General features: G+C 37.9%; 2 protein-coding genes across 8 annotated transcripts in view; one reads left to right on the forward strand and one right to left on the reverse strand.

Annotated features, from left to right (window-relative positions):
• Positions 1 to 1,967: 1,967 nt before the first annotated feature.
• LOC113055262 (rhodopsin-like) lies at positions 1,968 to 3,795 on the forward strand. The gene has a single exon (XM_026221418.1). It carries the CDS (start codon positions 2,042 to 2,044, stop codon positions 3,104 to 3,106), a length of 1,065 nt encoding a protein of 354 aa, XP_026077203.1. The 5' UTR covers positions 1,968 to 2,041; the 3' UTR covers positions 3,107 to 3,795.
• Positions 3,796 to 5,817: 2,022 nt separating this feature from the next.
• The window catches only part of LOC113055263 (membrane-associated guanylate kinase, WW and PDZ domain-containing protein 1-like), a 121,211-nt gene continuing 109,360 nt past the window's right edge, over positions 5,818 to 17,668 (reverse strand). For 5 of the 7 annotated variants that reach the window (XM_026221423.1, XM_026221420.1, XM_026221424.1 and 2 more), the window contains 6 exons: positions 15,483 to 15,686; positions 12,972 to 13,065; positions 12,127 to 12,214; positions 11,593 to 11,736; positions 10,083 to 10,221; positions 5,818 to 7,648 (listed from right to left, as the gene is read on the reverse strand). In XM_026221423.1, coding sequence (XP_026077208.1) covers positions 6,489 to 7,648; positions 10,083 to 10,221; positions 11,593 to 11,736; positions 12,127 to 12,214; positions 12,972 to 13,065; positions 15,483 to 15,686 — 1,829 coding nt within the window. In that variant the 3' untranslated portion in view covers positions 5,818 to 6,488. Of the gene's footprint in view, positions 7,649 to 8,636; positions 8,717 to 10,082; positions 10,222 to 11,592; positions 11,737 to 12,126; positions 12,215 to 12,971; positions 13,066 to 15,482; positions 15,687 to 17,668 lie in introns of all 7 variants that reach the window. The other 2 variants (XM_026221426.1, XM_026221422.1) reach the window with 2 other exon arrangements.

Below are 17,668 nucleotides of genomic sequence, written 5' to 3' on the forward strand. Positions count from 1 at the left end.
ATTGGAAGTACCAGGAACAAATGATGGATGGATGGTGCACACATAAATACACTGTATCCAAATAATAATTTGAAAAAGGCCCTGCAAAAAACTCCTCCTTTGATTAGAGGCAACTCAGTACATGTCAAAGAAACAGACTGTTACCATGAGTTAGCACAAAAAGCTTTTGATCCTGATGTATTAATAACAGAATAATATACAGTCCTGTAAGATTTATCCAGAGAACCAGCACTAAAGGACCCAGAGAGAGAGATAAGAGTGCTGTTTAAGACACACAGGAAGCTCTGCTGATGTGAGAAGACCTTTGTTTGGTCTTTCTGTGTCACAGGCACAGATCATTTAATACACTATACTGGAATAAAACAATTCAACCCCCCAGGCCAGATCTCCCATCAAAACCAAGAAGCCAACACTATTTAGCAGCCAGTCCTCCAAAAGCGCCTGGAGAGTGAAGGACTGATGTTTGAGAAAATACTGCATTCATTTCCGAGAAATGTGCAAGTGCAGGTTTAAAATAAAGCGCAATGGTTCACTCTTCAGTACTGCAGTTTTAGTGCACCTGCATTGGGAATATAACAGCATAAATGCTCATCAATTTTTTTTTTATACAATTGTAGGCTTGAATTTAACTGAATATAAATTGATTAAAATTGATAAAATAATTAAATTATAATGTAATAAATCTAAGCAAACAACAAAAAAGTAAAATATTATAATGAGACCTTCTTTAAAATCATAATAAAAATTATACAATTTACAGTTTATAACAATTATACAGTACAATTACACAGTTTACAATTGTGACAATGCTTAATTAATGACAGTGATAGAGTTGATGACGAGCTGAAGGGTTTCTTCACACTCTTGCGGGTCGCGTGTCAGCAGCAGAGGGCGTGTCTACATTGTGGCAAAGGAGGACGTCTACCCTTTGTTTTCCATTTAAACAACTCATTACACATAATATAGCTTAACTGTAGTTTCTTAAACTTCCATATTTTGATCATACGTCAAATTTCTGTAGTTGTAAGAGACATAAATCGACAAGACAGCAGTTATAAGTCATTATTATCAATATTGAACGTGATCATTTCCACGTAAGTTGCTGGATATGGGAGATGTTCGTTACTATCTAACTAAATGAATTAATTGATAGGACTGCTGTTGCAGGGAAACTGCCATTTCAGATATTCACCACAAGATGGCGCGTGGGAAGTTATTGACCAAGAAATGCACAGAGGGTCTCCTGACGCTTTTTTTTTTCAGTCTCATCTCTTCACATCTGTTGACGTGACATCATGTTTTCACTGTTTCTTCATGGAAAATATATTAACCCATCTAAATAATAATAATCTTTTTGAGAGAAATATTGAAGTATAGCCTTCCTCTCCAGGGCTGAATACCAAATAAACCAATTCAAGTTTCAGAGTTTAAATATTTTTTTTATTAGTGTTTTGAATTTAAGTGTATGGTTTAAGGCTAGGGTCAAACTCTAATTGTTAGCATTTAAGATATGAAATGGAAATCAAATCTTAATTTAAAAAAAGCTGAGTAACACTGGTGAACTGGTGAAGCAAGACCATAAATAGAACATTTAAAAAAATACTTTCCCTACAAACAAGTATTTAAGTCTTTAAAAAAAATAAAATAAAAAAAAAGTTCATGTACATGTTCATGTCTACTGTCACTCTCTCTTTAGTTGTCTTTGAGATAATTATTAATAGATGTTTGAAAAGATGAAAAGGACTAAATAAGGAGACAACATGAAGTGTGTTGTTTGAGAACCCAGAATACACTGCTCTCTGCACCAACTGATCTGTTTAACCCAATTGATGTAGACAGATTCAATCCACATAACCTGATCACACAATGAGTGTATGTGTAGGACCGAGATTATGATGAGCATTGGCTGAACCACAATTCTGCTGACCAGTCAAATATGCTAATCTATAATCTGCCCTTTAAAGGCACCCAAGCGGAGTGTGTTCAGTTTCCCAGACCAAACAAACCAACACTGAGAGGTGGAGAAAAAAAAACACTCATCATGAATGGCACAGAGGGACCAGACTTCTACGTTCCGATGTCCAATGTGACCGGTGTGGTGCGCAGCCCTTATGAATACCCGCAATTCTACCTGGCCTCACCGATGGCATTCTACTGCGTCGCTGCATACATGTTCTTCCTCATCGTGACCTGCATTCCCATCAACGGCCTCACATTGTATGTGACCATTGATAACAAGAAGCTTCGAACCCCCTTGAACTATATCCTTCTGAACTTAGCCGTGGCTGACCTCTTTATGGTGTTTGGTGGATTCACGACCACATTCTACACCTCCATACATGGATATTTCGTCCTAGGACGTGCCGGCTGCAACTTGGAGGGTCTCTTTGCTACTCTCGGTGGTGAGATTGCGCTCTGGTCTCTGGTTGTCTTGGCTATTGAGAGATGGGTGGTCGTCTGCAAGCCCTTCACCAAATTTCGCTTTACGCAGCTCCATGCCACCTTCGGTGTCACTACTAGTTGGATAATGGCTTGTTCGTGTGCTGTACCGCCTCTCCTCGGATGGTCCCGCTACATCCCGGAGGGCCTGCAGTGTTCATGCGGGGTGGACTATTACACGTTGAATCCGGAGACTGAGAACGAGTCTTTTGTCATCTACATGTTCGTTGTGCACTTCTCAATTCCTCTCACCATCATTTCTTTCTGTTACGGCCGTCTGCTTTGCACTGTCAAGATCGCAGCCGCCCAGCAGCAAGAATCGGAGACTACCCAGAGGGCCGAGCGAGAAGTTACTCGAATGGTTATCCTCATGCTCATCGCTTTCCTAATATGTTGGCTCCCCTACGCCAGCGTCGCCTGGTATATCTTCACCCACCAGGGGAGTCAGTTCGGTCCTATTTTTATGACCGTCCCTGCATTTTTCGCCAAGAGCTCAGCGCTCTATAACCCACTCATTTACGTCTTCATGAATAAGCAGTTCCGTCACTCCATGATGCTGTTACTGTGCTGTGGAAAAGATCCTTTCCAGGATGAGGAGGAAGAAACTTCCAGCTCGAAGTCCAAGACAGAGACCTCATCTGTCCCCAGCTCTGAATCTTCTGCCTGAGGGTCATGCTCTAGGCTATTCGAGGAATATACAGTTCATCTGCCTGGAACCTATGAAAGTTACATCCCTGTAAGGACATATGGAAAACTCTGGCATTGCAGATAGAGTTGCATACTAATAATATATCAATGAACAGACATTCCAGTACAGCTCAGACTGTGGATGGGAATAAATAATTACCTATATGAGTAATTATTATTATTACTATTTTCATTATGGTAACACTTGAAGCTCTATATATATAAATATATATGACATTATTAAGTGTATTCTTAAGGAATTATAATAAATGGATAATCTATTATTAAAAAACTTATGTTATTTTATCTCATAACTAATCATAAGAAATCTTACGTATTTGTGGTTATAACTTTTAGGAGTATGATTATTTATAACACACAATAAATATGTTAAATCCACTTAATTTATAAAGGGTTATAAGTCTCATAAGATCTACAGTATCTTACTGATATTACAATAAATATAGTTCAAATCAAATGTTTCATATTTTTCATATTTTTTCATATTTTTATTATCATTATTTTTGTTATAGCATAGCATATATACTAAGTTATGTGTTCATTGTGTATTATAAATCATCATGATCTTAAAAAGATAACCACAAATAAGGAAATATTATAATGCACTACTACTGTTATGATTACTCATGAGATGATACAACATATTATAAGTTTTTGTTTTATACATTATGCGTTCGTTATAATGCCTTAAGAATGCTCTTAAATGTTTTATAAATACAGTCTTCATTAAAAGTGTTAATTTGGGGACAGATTTTATTTATTATTTATATCTTTACGCTTTTTTAAAGAAAGAAATTCTTCATGAAAAAATGCTCAAAAGTGGCAGTAAAGATTTTTACACTGTTAGAAAAGAATGCTATTTCAAATAAACGTTCTATCCATCAAAGAATCCTCAAAAAATATATCACGGTTTCTAAAAAATATTAAGACATATATTATAATATTAACAATAATAAGGATGTTTATTGATCTGCAAATCATCATAAGAATGATTTCTGAAGGATCGTGTGCCAATGAGAACTTGAGTAATGGCTGCTGAAAAATCAGCTTTGCCATCACAAATAAATTACATTTGTAAATATATTAAAACTGTATAATTTCGTTTTTTTTTATGAATTTGAGCAGAATAAATAAAACTGCTACATATCGCTAAGTAGCATTATAGCTGACGATTGATTGTTGCAACAATTTATTCCCAGTGTTACCTTCTACCAGCTGCAAAAGAATGTGTGCTAAATAGAACTGAGATAAATAAAAGGGTGTTCAATTAATCAAAGAACCACTTTTGTATTAAATGTAAAGGGTAATGTAGGTTTTATACTTAATATTATTTACTGCAATTAATCTGCCACAATCTAGACTTCAAATTTGAACCATTCAAAACAAAACTATGGAAAATGTCTGTTTCTTACAATCCTCAAGACAAACACGATCACACTGACTGACAAATGCAACTACAGTTAAATGCACTGTCCATTTAAATTAAACATTTAAAGTCTAATCAACGTTTCCTTGATTTTATTGCCGTTTTAAGGTTTTTGCGCCATGCTTTCTGGAAACAAACGTCTATGAAACTCTGTAAAAATGACCTTGAGGTAACTAGGCAACCCAGAATCCTCCTCCCCTCCCCCACAATACAAATTCAAACCTGCATAAACAGAAGAGAAGTGAACAAATACTAGCCTATATAGACAGACAGACACTGTATTGCACGGCACAATGTTCTTTGTTCAGAACTGGATGTGGGAAAGTCAGCATACATTTGCACACCCTGAAAGCAACAGCGTTTGTAGCTAACGTCACTCCAATCCTTTTTTCATTTTCCAAAATGTAGGCCTTCTATTCTTGGATGCAGCAGTGGGACTAAAATGAGGTCAAAATAACAGCCATTCACACCAGGTTGCTTAACTAACACCATGTCATTCCAAGAATGAATCAACTACTTTATCTTGTGCCAGATATTAGAGCTTTCAGTCGCATATTGTTTTTCTTGTGTTAAAATCAAGAGTTCTAGTTTTTAAATGTTTTGCTATAGATCAAACTGTACAAGCATTAACGAAATAATTTTAAACCCTAGATTTTGTTGTGCAAACCTAAATTAGTTGAAATCTGAATAAAAATAGAGTACATAAACATAAAGGTCTTCAAAACACATTGCTTGGCCAGTAATATTCATTTTCATTCTGTTAAGCTGTTGAAGTGAGGACATACTAATTCCCAGTGATCCCTAACCACTCTTAACCATCCCTACTACGGCTGTAGAGAACAAAATTCACTTTTTATGCATTCACATCATCGTCTTTGAGCCAGAGAGAAAGGCTCGGTCTCTTATTCAGCTGATAACCTGTGTGAAGCAGTTCTCACTGGATTTTTAAAAAGCTGCCGACTCCGTGGGTAGTGTATTGAATCTCTTTACCTTCACCTTTTGAACTGCCAAGAAGATAAAGAAGTCTTTGTTCTCTTCTCCTCTTTATTTTCCAGACATGTTGGCAAAGTGCTAGAAAAGAACCTAGTGCGGTTAAACAGTCTCTACCTCCCACATGCATCCATCTTGAATAAATTTCACAGTCCAAGTTATCCTCCGCTTGCCCCGCTAACTAGCCTATTTCCTTTTTGTGGAAAGCTTGAGAATCATAAGAAAGACCATCAAAATGTGCATGTATATATATATATATATATATATACACTGTTTTTATTTTTTGAACATTATCATCATAGTTTTTAATTAATTATCCCTTCATTCTGTTAAAATGATCACCTCTGAATGTACACATACTGCAAACTGTCAAAAATATACAAACGAATGCAGGCTTGTGCTATACTCTGGTCAAATGTCTAAAAAACAGTGGCACTGGGGAAGAGAAAGAAAATAAAAGAGAGAAACGACACTGAAAGTGTAAAGACATGCACAGTATATGTCTGAGCACCACATTGACTGAGCTGCTCGGTGCATGAGAGGGCTCTCTGTAACAGAAGTTTTCATAATCAGACGGTAGTCCAAAAAGGCTGTCCTTTGTTAAACAAAATGAAAGAAAAACAGAAAAAAGAAAACACCAAGAATGGTACTGTTAGGCACATAATCGTTTTCTTTATACATAGTTGTCAAACTCTGTAGAACTGCTAGCAGATTTATAAAAAGGGTCATAAATGAAACCAAAATGACACTTCGATGGAAAGAAACAAAATCATTCTTCTGCTGTTGAGAGTTGTAAATATGTTCAACCATGAGAAAACATCCAGATTTCAAATCAATAATTTAGTATCCAGGTTCTGCGCAGTCCTTGGGTGAAGGCTTGTGTGGACAGTGGGCTCTGGGAATGGTGTCCTTCCTAGCCGACCCATCAAATGCTGAGGTCTTTGGAGCTGTCTTTGTAGGGCTTCCTCCTCGGCTCAGGTACATTGTTGTTAGCTCTACTGTAACTGGATCTGAGGGTGCTATAATACCCACTCAGCTGAGATCCGACCTCCTCTTCTTCCTCATCACGATAACCTCTGATGGGAGACAGGTCTCGGCCTAGACTCCTTGTCCGGTACGAGTTTGAAACCGGAGACTCGACCCGACGGTATCCATCCAGTCTGCCCCCACTTCTCACTGGGGAGCGGCCCCTCAATAACGAGTTGTAGTTTTGAAAGGCTGAATCCGAGTCGGGCGTCCGAACCCGGGGAAGGGTGTCGACACGAGGAGCACTGCGGAAAAGGGTTGAGTCATGATAGGCTCTGTCTAGGTAGCTGGGTGGCTCTCTTGGAAGGTTGTCTTCCAGATCCAGCCGGTCCAGAGATGCCGACAAATATGGTATGCTCTCGGATCGGGATGGAGGTTTGGGAGGAGGAGGTTCTTTTAAGGTCACATCTAGCCCCCTGTCCAACTCACTGTTGTAGGGTATATTTGAGGAAGCTGTAGGACGTCTCGAGGGAGACTGGTATCTGGATCGTTGAGGGGAACGGTAGGGGGATCTACGGCGGTAAGGAGAACTGCGGCGATGACCGGAATGGTGGGGAGAACGCTGAGGTGAACTGTGTCTGCGAGGAGAAGAGTGGCGATGATGGTGTCTATCCGGTGAGCGACCGTGTCTTCGGTCCAAGGTGTTCTCGGCGCTCCGAGCCCTGCGCCTCTCTGGGGAGCGGTGCCTCCGGTGGTGGTGCTGGTTGTGACTGTGGTGTTGGTGGTGGTGATGGTGGGAGTCATCCGTGCTGGACCTCTTCTTGTCGCCCTTCCTCTTGTGAGGCTTTGAGGTTCCACTGTCCTTGCTGTGCCCTTTGCTCCTGTTCTTCTTTTCAGGGGAGCTGTGTCTGTGGTTGTTGTGGCGGTGGTTTGACCGGTGGCCGTGCTCCCTTTTGCCCGACTCCCGTGCCCTCCTGTCGTCATTTCGTGATGATTTGTGAAGTTCTGGTGGATAGCTGGACTCCGATGGTGGGTGGGGTCGACTTTCGGGAGGAGCTGCATTCACTTCCGAAACAGTTTGTGCACCGGCGCTGAGGCCGTTGCCGTCGTTGATGCCGTCTGTAAGATACGAGTAATTATGAGTGAACTCAGTTATCACACACTGCCTGAACATGTATCATGTTTGTAATGGATAGTGAATGTGTATTTATTACTATTATATTTTCAAAACTCTTATAGGTTAAGCTGTTACCATGACTTTGATGAATGTCAAAGTCAATCTGCAGGCAGATTTCACCGAAAAGTGAATGACTGGCAGAGACTTGGCATTGCACTTCTGTGTGACATATATTTCCAAATATTTGCCATGTAGTGTATACTTTGAGTTTGATATGAGTTTGACTGTGCAAAAATCTGTTGTAACTGTGCATGTTAACGCACTTACTGATTCTGTTCCTACACTAACCAACAATTAAGAACAGTTTTGCTGCTGATGCAAATAATGAACACATGCAATTGATGCTTTTAAAATGCTGTTTCAAATGTTTAAATATCAAAACATAATGGACTGGTTTGAGATGGCATATCTGTGTGATTATAAAAATGGATGTAACAAACCTGAGGCAAACCTTTCTGCACTTATCTGAGGTCAAAGCTAACACTCTACACGTAGAAGCACTTTTGAGCTACATATTTTCAATTTGCTTGTTGTTTTTTAATGAGAGAAACCTAACATGCTGAAGATTGACAAGGATCCAAAGAATCAAAGAAGTTTTACCTGTACCAGTTAATGGCTTTGGTGTGTGGCAAACGACGACGAAAAAAAGAAAAGAAACGCATGACAAAAAAATAAAAATAAATACCACCTACTTAATAAAAAAAAAAAACTGCATTCAGTGATGAGGGTTTCAATTCATCTGTGGTGATGTCAGCAAACTTTAAATGCAAGAATGAAACCCACTCATTCAGGTCACAATGTCAGAAATGGCCACAGGACTGGCAATGCATTCTTTGTAAATGAACTTGCAAGAGACAGTACGGTTGAGTGGAAGCCACAGCACAGAAAGCTGCCAGATATGAGATGAGACGGAACACAGGATCTACAAACCGTGGTCTGATTTTGGTAGAAAGCAGGCTCTCCTGTCTTTTCAGATCTCATACAAGCAGCGACTTGGGGAGCAACCATCGCTAGGGGTGGAAGGAAGAGCCCAGAACAACAGAAAAGGATAGATAAAAAAAGAAGAGAGAGAAGCAGAGTATTTAAATCCCTTAAACAACAGTTGTGAGAGAGATATGCCCTTTTGCAATGGAAACCGTGTTTATTTGATCAATTAGTCAAAGATAGAGATTGTCCATAAAATGCCTCCACCCTTGAGTGAAAAATCAACACTAACAGAGAGAGCTGGAACCAAATGCATGTGCACACACACACACAGACACACACACACACACACGTGCACATCCTCACCCAGCAGCAAATCAATCCAAAGACAGTGAGATGTGGATGCTGCAACAAGCTTATGTGCACAAACACACACACCATATGAAGCAGTTTACATTGCAAACAGAAAGAAAAAACAAAAGTGGTGAGACGTGGAAGAGAAAAATGAGAAAAACAAGTACAAAATGGTATAAAAATATAAAACCTCACAGAGATGTCATGTTGGTGCAGGAAAGGACACATTATGTCACATTCTGAACTTGACAAAATACATGAATGAGCGTCTTCAAACGGTCAAGACCAAAAGCATCAAAAATAACTGGCAAATTAGTACATGAATTTTCCATAAATATTATGGAAATTGACAAGAAAAAAACACACATTTACATATTCACTGACATCATGCGGCACTGACATTATGCTCAATGAGTTGCTTTCTGTCTGTAAATGAAAGGATGTAGCGTCCGATAACAATCCGTTGAATACAAAAAAAACAAAAAACAAACAGGATAATGGAATGTGGAGTTTAAGAACCATCTGCAAAGTTTGCAACGAAGCAGCTGACATGTACAACATGCAAAAAGATCCGTGAATATACGAAATACAAGTATTGAGAGTGTTTACCGAAATAGCTAATGATACCAGAACGTGTTGTAGTCATGAAGTCTCAGTAGCTTACATTCACCTTCAATAAATATCATAAATATGTTACAACTCACTGACATGGTCATGCCACCTCAGTGGAGGGCATGACAGAGTTTGTCATATTTTCTTTTTGTTCCTCTGAAAAACAATAAACGTATATCCAGTTTTAGAAACGTTAATATTTCTGCTTCCTCGCTTTTTGCGTTTTTTTATTCTTGTGAATTATTATGTAAAGCTTGTGCCACAACCACCACCCAAAAGCCACGTGTCCCATAGTCCCTAGGCTAGCCCAGTGCACAGAGGCAAAGGGGGCAACAGCAGCAAGTGGAAGGCCCATCACCCAGGAGGAAGTCAGAGGAGAGGGCCAGTGTGCAGAAAAGAAGAGGTGGTGGTGATGCCGACCCCGTGGGGGAACTCCTCAAGGGGTGAAGACAGGGGAGAAGGGGATGTTCTCGTAGATTGACCCACCATATTCTGGCACAGAGCCGTCCCCCCTCTTTAGGAGCAGGTGGACTTTTCGGCCACCGTTTTTGATCAGTTCAATGGCACGGGCGTGCTTCATGCCCTTGGTGCTCTCCCCATTGATCTCCAGGATCTCATCTCCAACCTAGAGGCATAAAGAAAGAGAGAGGGCATGGAGAGCATAAAAATAAAGCAGTGGGATCTATATTTGGCAGTGAGATCCAGTAAATACCGTCATCCACAGAGAAAGCTAAAGATGGAGAAGAAGGTAGAATTTCCTTTGTTCTATTTCCCTATCTGCCTCTGGTTAGCTGTCAGAACTTATCGTCAAGGGAATACCCATTTCCACAAAAATGGGTCTTTGGCTGACAACTCGCTGCGCTTCACAGAGTCCTGGCACTACTGTCCTCTCATCTAACTTGCAGAGCTAACATTTCATTTGTTAGCACTGATCCTGACAGCTAATTTGTCTAATCTTATTTAACAAATAAATCTACAGTTTAAGAACACTTTTAAGATAACTATGGCGATATGCTAATTATAGAATTTGCTGTGGGTTGTTCTGACGGAGGACAGCAGAAACAGTGGTAAATGCAAATACTAACTGTTTAATCATGCATAGTTAGGAGAGCAAATTATAATTTTTTTAATTAATGAATTAATAAATAAAGCACTTTAATTAATAACAACTCATTTTGGAGCATCCATTTAGGTGATATAATAAATGTAATATGCAGATCACTCAGGATAATATAATATAATATAATATAATATAATATAATATAATATAATATAATATAATATAATATAATATAATATAATATAATATAATAATATATGATATGATATAATATAATATAATAATATATGCTGCATTTATAAAAAAAATCTGTCATTTAAAACAATATCATATTAAAATATATTTAAATTGAATAAATATTATACAATTTAATTAAATATAATCATTTAATTTAATATTTAAATTAATATAAAATATATATATATATACAGTATATATATATACAGTATATATATATATATATATATATATATATATACAGTCATGCCCAAAAATATGGACACCCTTGGTAAATGTGATCAAAGAAGGCCGTGAAAATTATGAAAAGAAATGCATTGTTAATCCTTTTGATCACTTATTAAAAAAATTCACAAAAATCTAACCTTTCATTGGATAATAAGAATTTAAAATGGGGGGATATATCATTATGAAATAAATATTTTTCTCTAATACACTTTTTTTTCATAATCAAAAGATCAAAAGGATTAACAATACAGATACATTTTCACAGCCTTCTTTGATCATATTTACCAAGGGTGTCCATATTTTTGGGCATGACGGTATATGACCATTCATATAAATAATAGCTACTTATCATAACTAATCCTTGGGCAGTCCATTTAGGTGAAATAATGAATGAGTCCAGATCGCTCAGTTTCAGATTCTTAAGTATGATTAAATCCTAACAGGTGTGTGCTGATTCATAGCTGCACATACCCTCATCTTTCCGTTTCGCACGGCTGCTCCGTCCTCTGCTAGTCTCAGCACATACAGGTCCATGTTGTACTCACGACCCCCTCTAAGGCTGAAACCAAAGCCTTTATTGTCCCTCTCCAGATCGACAGAGTAAAACTCCGCATCCTAAAACACAAACAAATACAGACCAAGGTCAGTGATGAATCTATAACAGTGTATTTTTTTCATTTCAGCAGAGGAAATGAAAGCCACCTGCAGGAAAGTCACAAACACTTGACAGCAGAAGCATCAGAGGAATAGCTTAAATAATTGATCTGACTCTGATGGTATTTAAGGTAGGGACAAACACATTAAACGTTCAAAATTCCACTTTAGAATCGAGGAACCTCAAGTGTAAAATGAGTCATAATGCGTGTGTCACAAATTCGCTTTGGTGTTTCAAACATTTTTCCTTGTTTTGTTTTTGACAGTTTGTCTAACTACTGGCATGCCCCCTCTCAGAGGAGCAGACATCTAAAAGAGAAGGCAGTGTGAGGAACGGGGGGAGCGATGTACCTGATTTGAAGGCTGTGTTGGAGCTGGAGGAGGTGGTGCTTGTGGGGCTTTGAATTCAAAAGACTCCTGTTTTGGTTTGGTGTTGTTTCTTGGGGAAAAAAAAAACAGAAAGAAAACTTTTGTAAAATCATGAGCACTGAGCCCCCACAAAAGATTTAAAACTGTCTAAATGTCAATGCATAAAGAAGCATTTTGTGCTCACAAAGGCTGCATTTGTTTTTTGTTTGTTTTAAAACACAATAACAACAGTAATAATGTGAAATGTTAATAACACAAATTATGAAAAAAACACTAAAATATTCAATGTTTAATATATACATTTTCATATATAATGTATTCCTATTGTGGCAAAGCTGCATTTTCCAGCAGCCTTCGGTCTCATTCGTAATCATTCTAAGATGCTCAAGATACATTTCTTCTTATTATCAATGTTGTGCTGCTAACATTTTTGTGGAAAACATTCTGCAGTTTTCCAGGATTCTCTGATGTACAGAAAGTTATAAAGAACAACATTTACTTTTAAATACAAATATTTTGCAAGATTCTAAATGTCTGCTGAATAAAGATATGAGTTTATTTTCAACAATTATCAACAAAGCATTTTGAAACAGTAAAAAGCTCAATAGAGAAACAACCTGGTTTGAATTTTTTGGACTTAAATGTCCAAATACATTTTGGAGCCACTTTACATTTTTAATGGAATGGTCTGGTGTGATTTTCTTTCATAAGTAAATAATGAGCAACCAATGAAAACATGACATTAAATAACTTGCAACTCCTCTTTTAATCCAACTCAGTGTGGCTGTAATGTGCGAGTGTTGTTGAGTTCAGGTGTGTGTGTGTACCTTGGCTCAGGTGCGGTTTGCTGTTGAGGTGTGTGTGCGGTAGTTATGGTTGCAATCTTCTCAGCGTTGGTCAGCAGTGATGCATTGGAGGACTCTGCGGGAGGAACAACACAAAATGTTAAGAAAGACATAATTCTCCACATTATTGTGTGTAAGTGTACCCTGTGGACCAAGCATCAGAGGCCCATTTTCCATACATCAAAACATCAGCAGTAGTGCACTGTGTAAGCTGGGCAGCAGGAACAACGGCACATTCATCATTCTGGCTGTAGCTTTCGTCTCACAGATTACATTATATCCTAATCCTAGCCCAAAAAACCACGCAAAGCTGAACACCCAATTTCCCCTTCTGTCTGTAATCACATATCACAATCTAACCTCACATTAACACTTACAACAGCTTGTGTTGAAGGGATAATTCATCCACAGATGCATATTCTCTACCATTTATTTCCCCTCACATCTCTGTGGGTTTTCGATGGAACATAAAGAAATTCTAGAGGGACGTTAATGCTGCACTGTGATTAGTTAGAGTTTAAATTCAATTTGAGACTTGAAAAAGAATATCATATTTATTGTCAGTAATGATTCAATTCTTGAACAAGTTTGGAATAACTAAAAGAAAAAAGTTTTATGTTTTTGATATAAGTCTCTAATGCTCACCAAGCCTGCATTCGTTTGATCAAAAACACAGTAAGATTTTTATATTCTTGAAATATTATAACAATTAAAAGTAAAATGTTTCCCATCTAAATGTTTATTTTAAAATGTAACCTTTACCTTTGATGGCAAAGTCATTACTCCAGACTTCAGTTTTGTGAAATCCATTATACATTTTTTTTCTTTTGGTGAATGGAATAGCATTTAGTTTAAAAAAAATGATATTTTGTAACATAATATATATATATATATATATATATATATATATATATATATATATATATTTGTATTAAACATGAGCACTACATCTTGAGCACCAAATAAGCATATTAGAATGACTTCCAAGCAGCTTGAACATCCTTTAAAACATCTCCTTTTGCCCATCTTTGTGTGAACTATTAGTTTAACTGATCTGGGATCATTTGCTTTGACTGCATCAGCCTAACTCTTAAGTCAGCTGTCACCAATGAAATGCGGACTGCTGCTGCTTGCGCTCAAAGCTGCTTTAATTCCGCCCCACTGAGCAGTCACTGTGGGATAGAGAGGGAACTTTGATGAGTGCACAGCCCGTGAATCCCACCGTCTTAAAATAGCCCTTCCCCATCACTCTGTTGAGAACAGACTTGCCGTTCTCTCTTTTTCCTCATCTCATGGTTTTCTCTTTTTTATTTCTCTTTTCTCCACTCAGAAAGCACAAGACATTTTTAACTATAAATTATGCAGAAATTAAGCACAGAAACCAGAAAGAAACCAAAAGATTACAGTTTAGTAACTGCAATAAAGTAAAAAAAAAAAAAAGTCTTCAGCTTCCTGTAAACACAACCAGACATACACACCCACAGTCTGTCAGTTTAGAAAATTCCCATGGTATGCCAGCACTCTCCTTCTTTCAGATTAAAGAGTATGAAGAACTCGCAGACAGACCCCAGTGCATTTGGCATCACGTATTAGAGTAGAGCCAAGACTTCACTGGAAACAACTTTCTCATTATTGCATGCCGCCTTCCCTCTGAGGAAAACACTCAATATAGTGCACAGACACACTGGCACATGCAAGCACGCATATATACCATGTGCTGTAATACCACAGGCCAACACTTGTTTTTCAGTGGTGTTTAAGCGTCAGTTCTGCCTCGCTTGGCAGGTAAAATGAGACTCAAACTAAGAAAATAAAGTGCTAAGTAAAACTAATTGATAAGGGTGAGGTTTTTATTTTTTCATTTTTTATGAAAAGGGATAAATGATTTTCAGAACAGCAATATATATACATATATATATATATATAGAAACAGAAAAGTAAATCTATAAATAACTAAATTTTACTTTCTAAGGATATATATCTATATTTCTATATATATATATATATATGCATAAACAGGTTTTTGGACAAATAAATAACAATAACTAGCGTTCAGTTAGTTCTGACTTAATCATCAAAGATGTAGTTTATCTTAAAACTTTCATTTAAGAAAACACTTGCCACTTATATCTCTGGGGAAACATTTAAATGTCCATGACGCATCTGCACAACCATGTCTTTGTTCCCTGATCAACTTTATCGGTGTGCCATCTGTCATTATTACAACAGCACAATATGAAGGCGTTCTGCCTCTAAGGTTATCAGAGTGTGTTGAATATTTATTGTGTTGGTCCCCTCACAGGTTCCTGTTCATTATTCTTCTTCTAATAAGGCTGAATGTATCATCTTCATTATTACTGTGAGGCACATGAGAGCAGTATGCTAAGAAATCGTGCTATTGCACATATTACACACACCCACGTGCATCAATATGTTCTCACCTCAGCTATGCAGCTTGAGCGAAGGGAAAGAGAATGAGAGAGAGGAACTGACCGTCTCCTGGAATGATCCGCAGCGTCACCGTGTTTCCAGCCTCTTTGATCAGGTTGACGATATCCGAGTGGGACTTATTGGTGATGGAGCAGCTGTTTACAGCCAGGATCCGGTCTCCGACTTTAAGTTTCCCACAGCGGTCGGCTGGGCTTCCCTCGATGATGCGACCTATTTTATGAGGCATTGCCACACATGCGTTTCCAGCTTTTGGCCAACATTGATTGAGCATGTATGAGTTTTAATTAAAAGTGTTATGTTGTTTTTTTTTTTTTTTGGTGGGGATGGAGAAAAGGAAACAGAAAGAGAGAAAAAGGAAAGAGAGAATGTGTAGGGGTTAATACACCAAGCCAAAGTGCTAACATTTTCAAAGACTGCCTAGTTACAGCATGGACAGCAAAGGTTTGGTAACAGCAAGAACGGACATAGGGAATCTGCTGAATTTGGCACTATTAAAAAGCATTCGCATGCTACAGTAGATCAGCCTGAGCATAATTTCTGTAGCACTCTTCAGATCCTGTGAATAATCACCATCGCTTTTGAATTATTCATTATGGGAAAAAGGTGTAAACTCTTCCCTTAGAGAACTGCACTGTGCTGTAACAGTGCCTATTCAATGAATTATAAAAAATGACTAAGTATCATTAAGATTATTCAAGTTTGCACCTTCTGATTCCCTTTAGCATTATGCTAAAGATGCTGTTAGCCTTTTAGCTGAATTCTACCACACTCCCTCCCTTCAGAATCCAGAATCCCTACGTTTGCAAACACATAAACTGTTTTCCAGTCTGACTGCCTAGTTTAGTAGATAATATTAAGATTATTCAAGTTTGTGCTTCTGGTTAACTTATCGTGGCACTAAAGGTGCTGTTAGCTATTTTTGCTAATTTCTGTCATTTAACCACGCCTTCTTCTCATGTGATGAATCAGGGCACGGCATCCCTTTTAAAAGTCTTGTTTTCTTATATATATCTGTCCTTTCAGCCAACCGATTTTCAGTTGTCATAGCCATTTTTGATCAATCTAAATGCTGTGATGGCATTTTAGTAGCAACAACTATAAAATATTCAGTCAATCTGTCAGGCTTGTTAGACTGCTATGAAGATGATTTGTTGTTTGATTGTAATACTAATGACTGAACTCTGTTTATGCTCCGAGGTCCTCGTTCACAGTGACTCTGGAACAGGAACTCATGCGTTTCATCACTGTAGTAAACGAGTGCCAAGCACTGCTTCCTCGCTTTTATTCCTCTCAAAAAATGGATCTGTCATTCCTCTCCTCTGTCATAAAGCTCTGAACAAAACTCCCACGTGGAGCAATCACCGAGCCTGCTGGATCCAGTATACGCTTATGTGAAGGCTGCCAGTGGCACTATTGTGAGTTTAAAGAGCGGGAGCGTTCTGATGAACACGGTGAAGAAAGATCTGAGTCTGTAAACATGGGATGTCATACTTGATTTGCTTTTTTTCTAACTTGATCTCTCTATCAATTACAATTGTTTAAAAATACTGATAGAAAGTGCTTCTGGCAACTGCTAAAATTAAATGGTGGGATTTGGATAACCTAAATGCTGTTTCACTAACTCGACAGCCATCTTGTGTGATGGAGACTTGTCTGGCTTTGGGAAGTAGAGCAGAAATAGAGCCCCACACAGAGGGTGGACATCGACCCCTGCTTCAAGCAGACATTGCAAACACACTGTCTTTTGCAATAAGAAAAACACAGGACATGCAGATTGGGATAAGTAGAATATGAAGAACCCACACCCACCGAAAACTGAAATCCACAACCAAAGTGCCATTCAGAGGCAAAGAGCTCCCATAAAAATGTGAATCTCTCAGTCATATTCTCTTTTTATAATACAAAAGAAGTGAATATGCAAATATGGATTACTTTCCTTTTTCTCATTTATGCATCTGACAGACAGTTTTATCAAGTGATTTACAGTGCTTTCAAGTCACACGTTTTGGAATTTTAAGCGTTTTCTGGGATCGAACTCAAAACGCTGGTGATGCTAGTGCCATATTCCACCAACTGAGCTACAGAAACACTTTCTTACTAAATTGATAGATGAAATCTGCAGACTCACAATTTTATGTGCTGATTTTAAAAAAAAAAAAAAAAAAAAAAAAAAAACCTGCAGAATGGACCCTTTTCATAGATTATGATTATGCGTTTCTATAGTTATT

The sequence above is a fragment of the Carassius auratus genome, chromosome 36 (genome assembly GCF_003368295.1).
Source record: "Carassius auratus strain Wakin chromosome 36, ASM336829v1, whole genome shotgun sequence".
Classification (NCBI taxonomy): domain Eukaryota; kingdom Metazoa; phylum Chordata; class Actinopteri; order Cypriniformes; family Cyprinidae; genus Carassius; species Carassius auratus.

Bases quoted from the DNA above. Each gene is read 5' to 3' on its own strand.
- LOC113055262 (XM_026221418.1), top strand. From the start codon at position 2,042: ATGAATGGCACAGAGGGACCAGACTTCTACGTTCCGATGTCCAATGTG.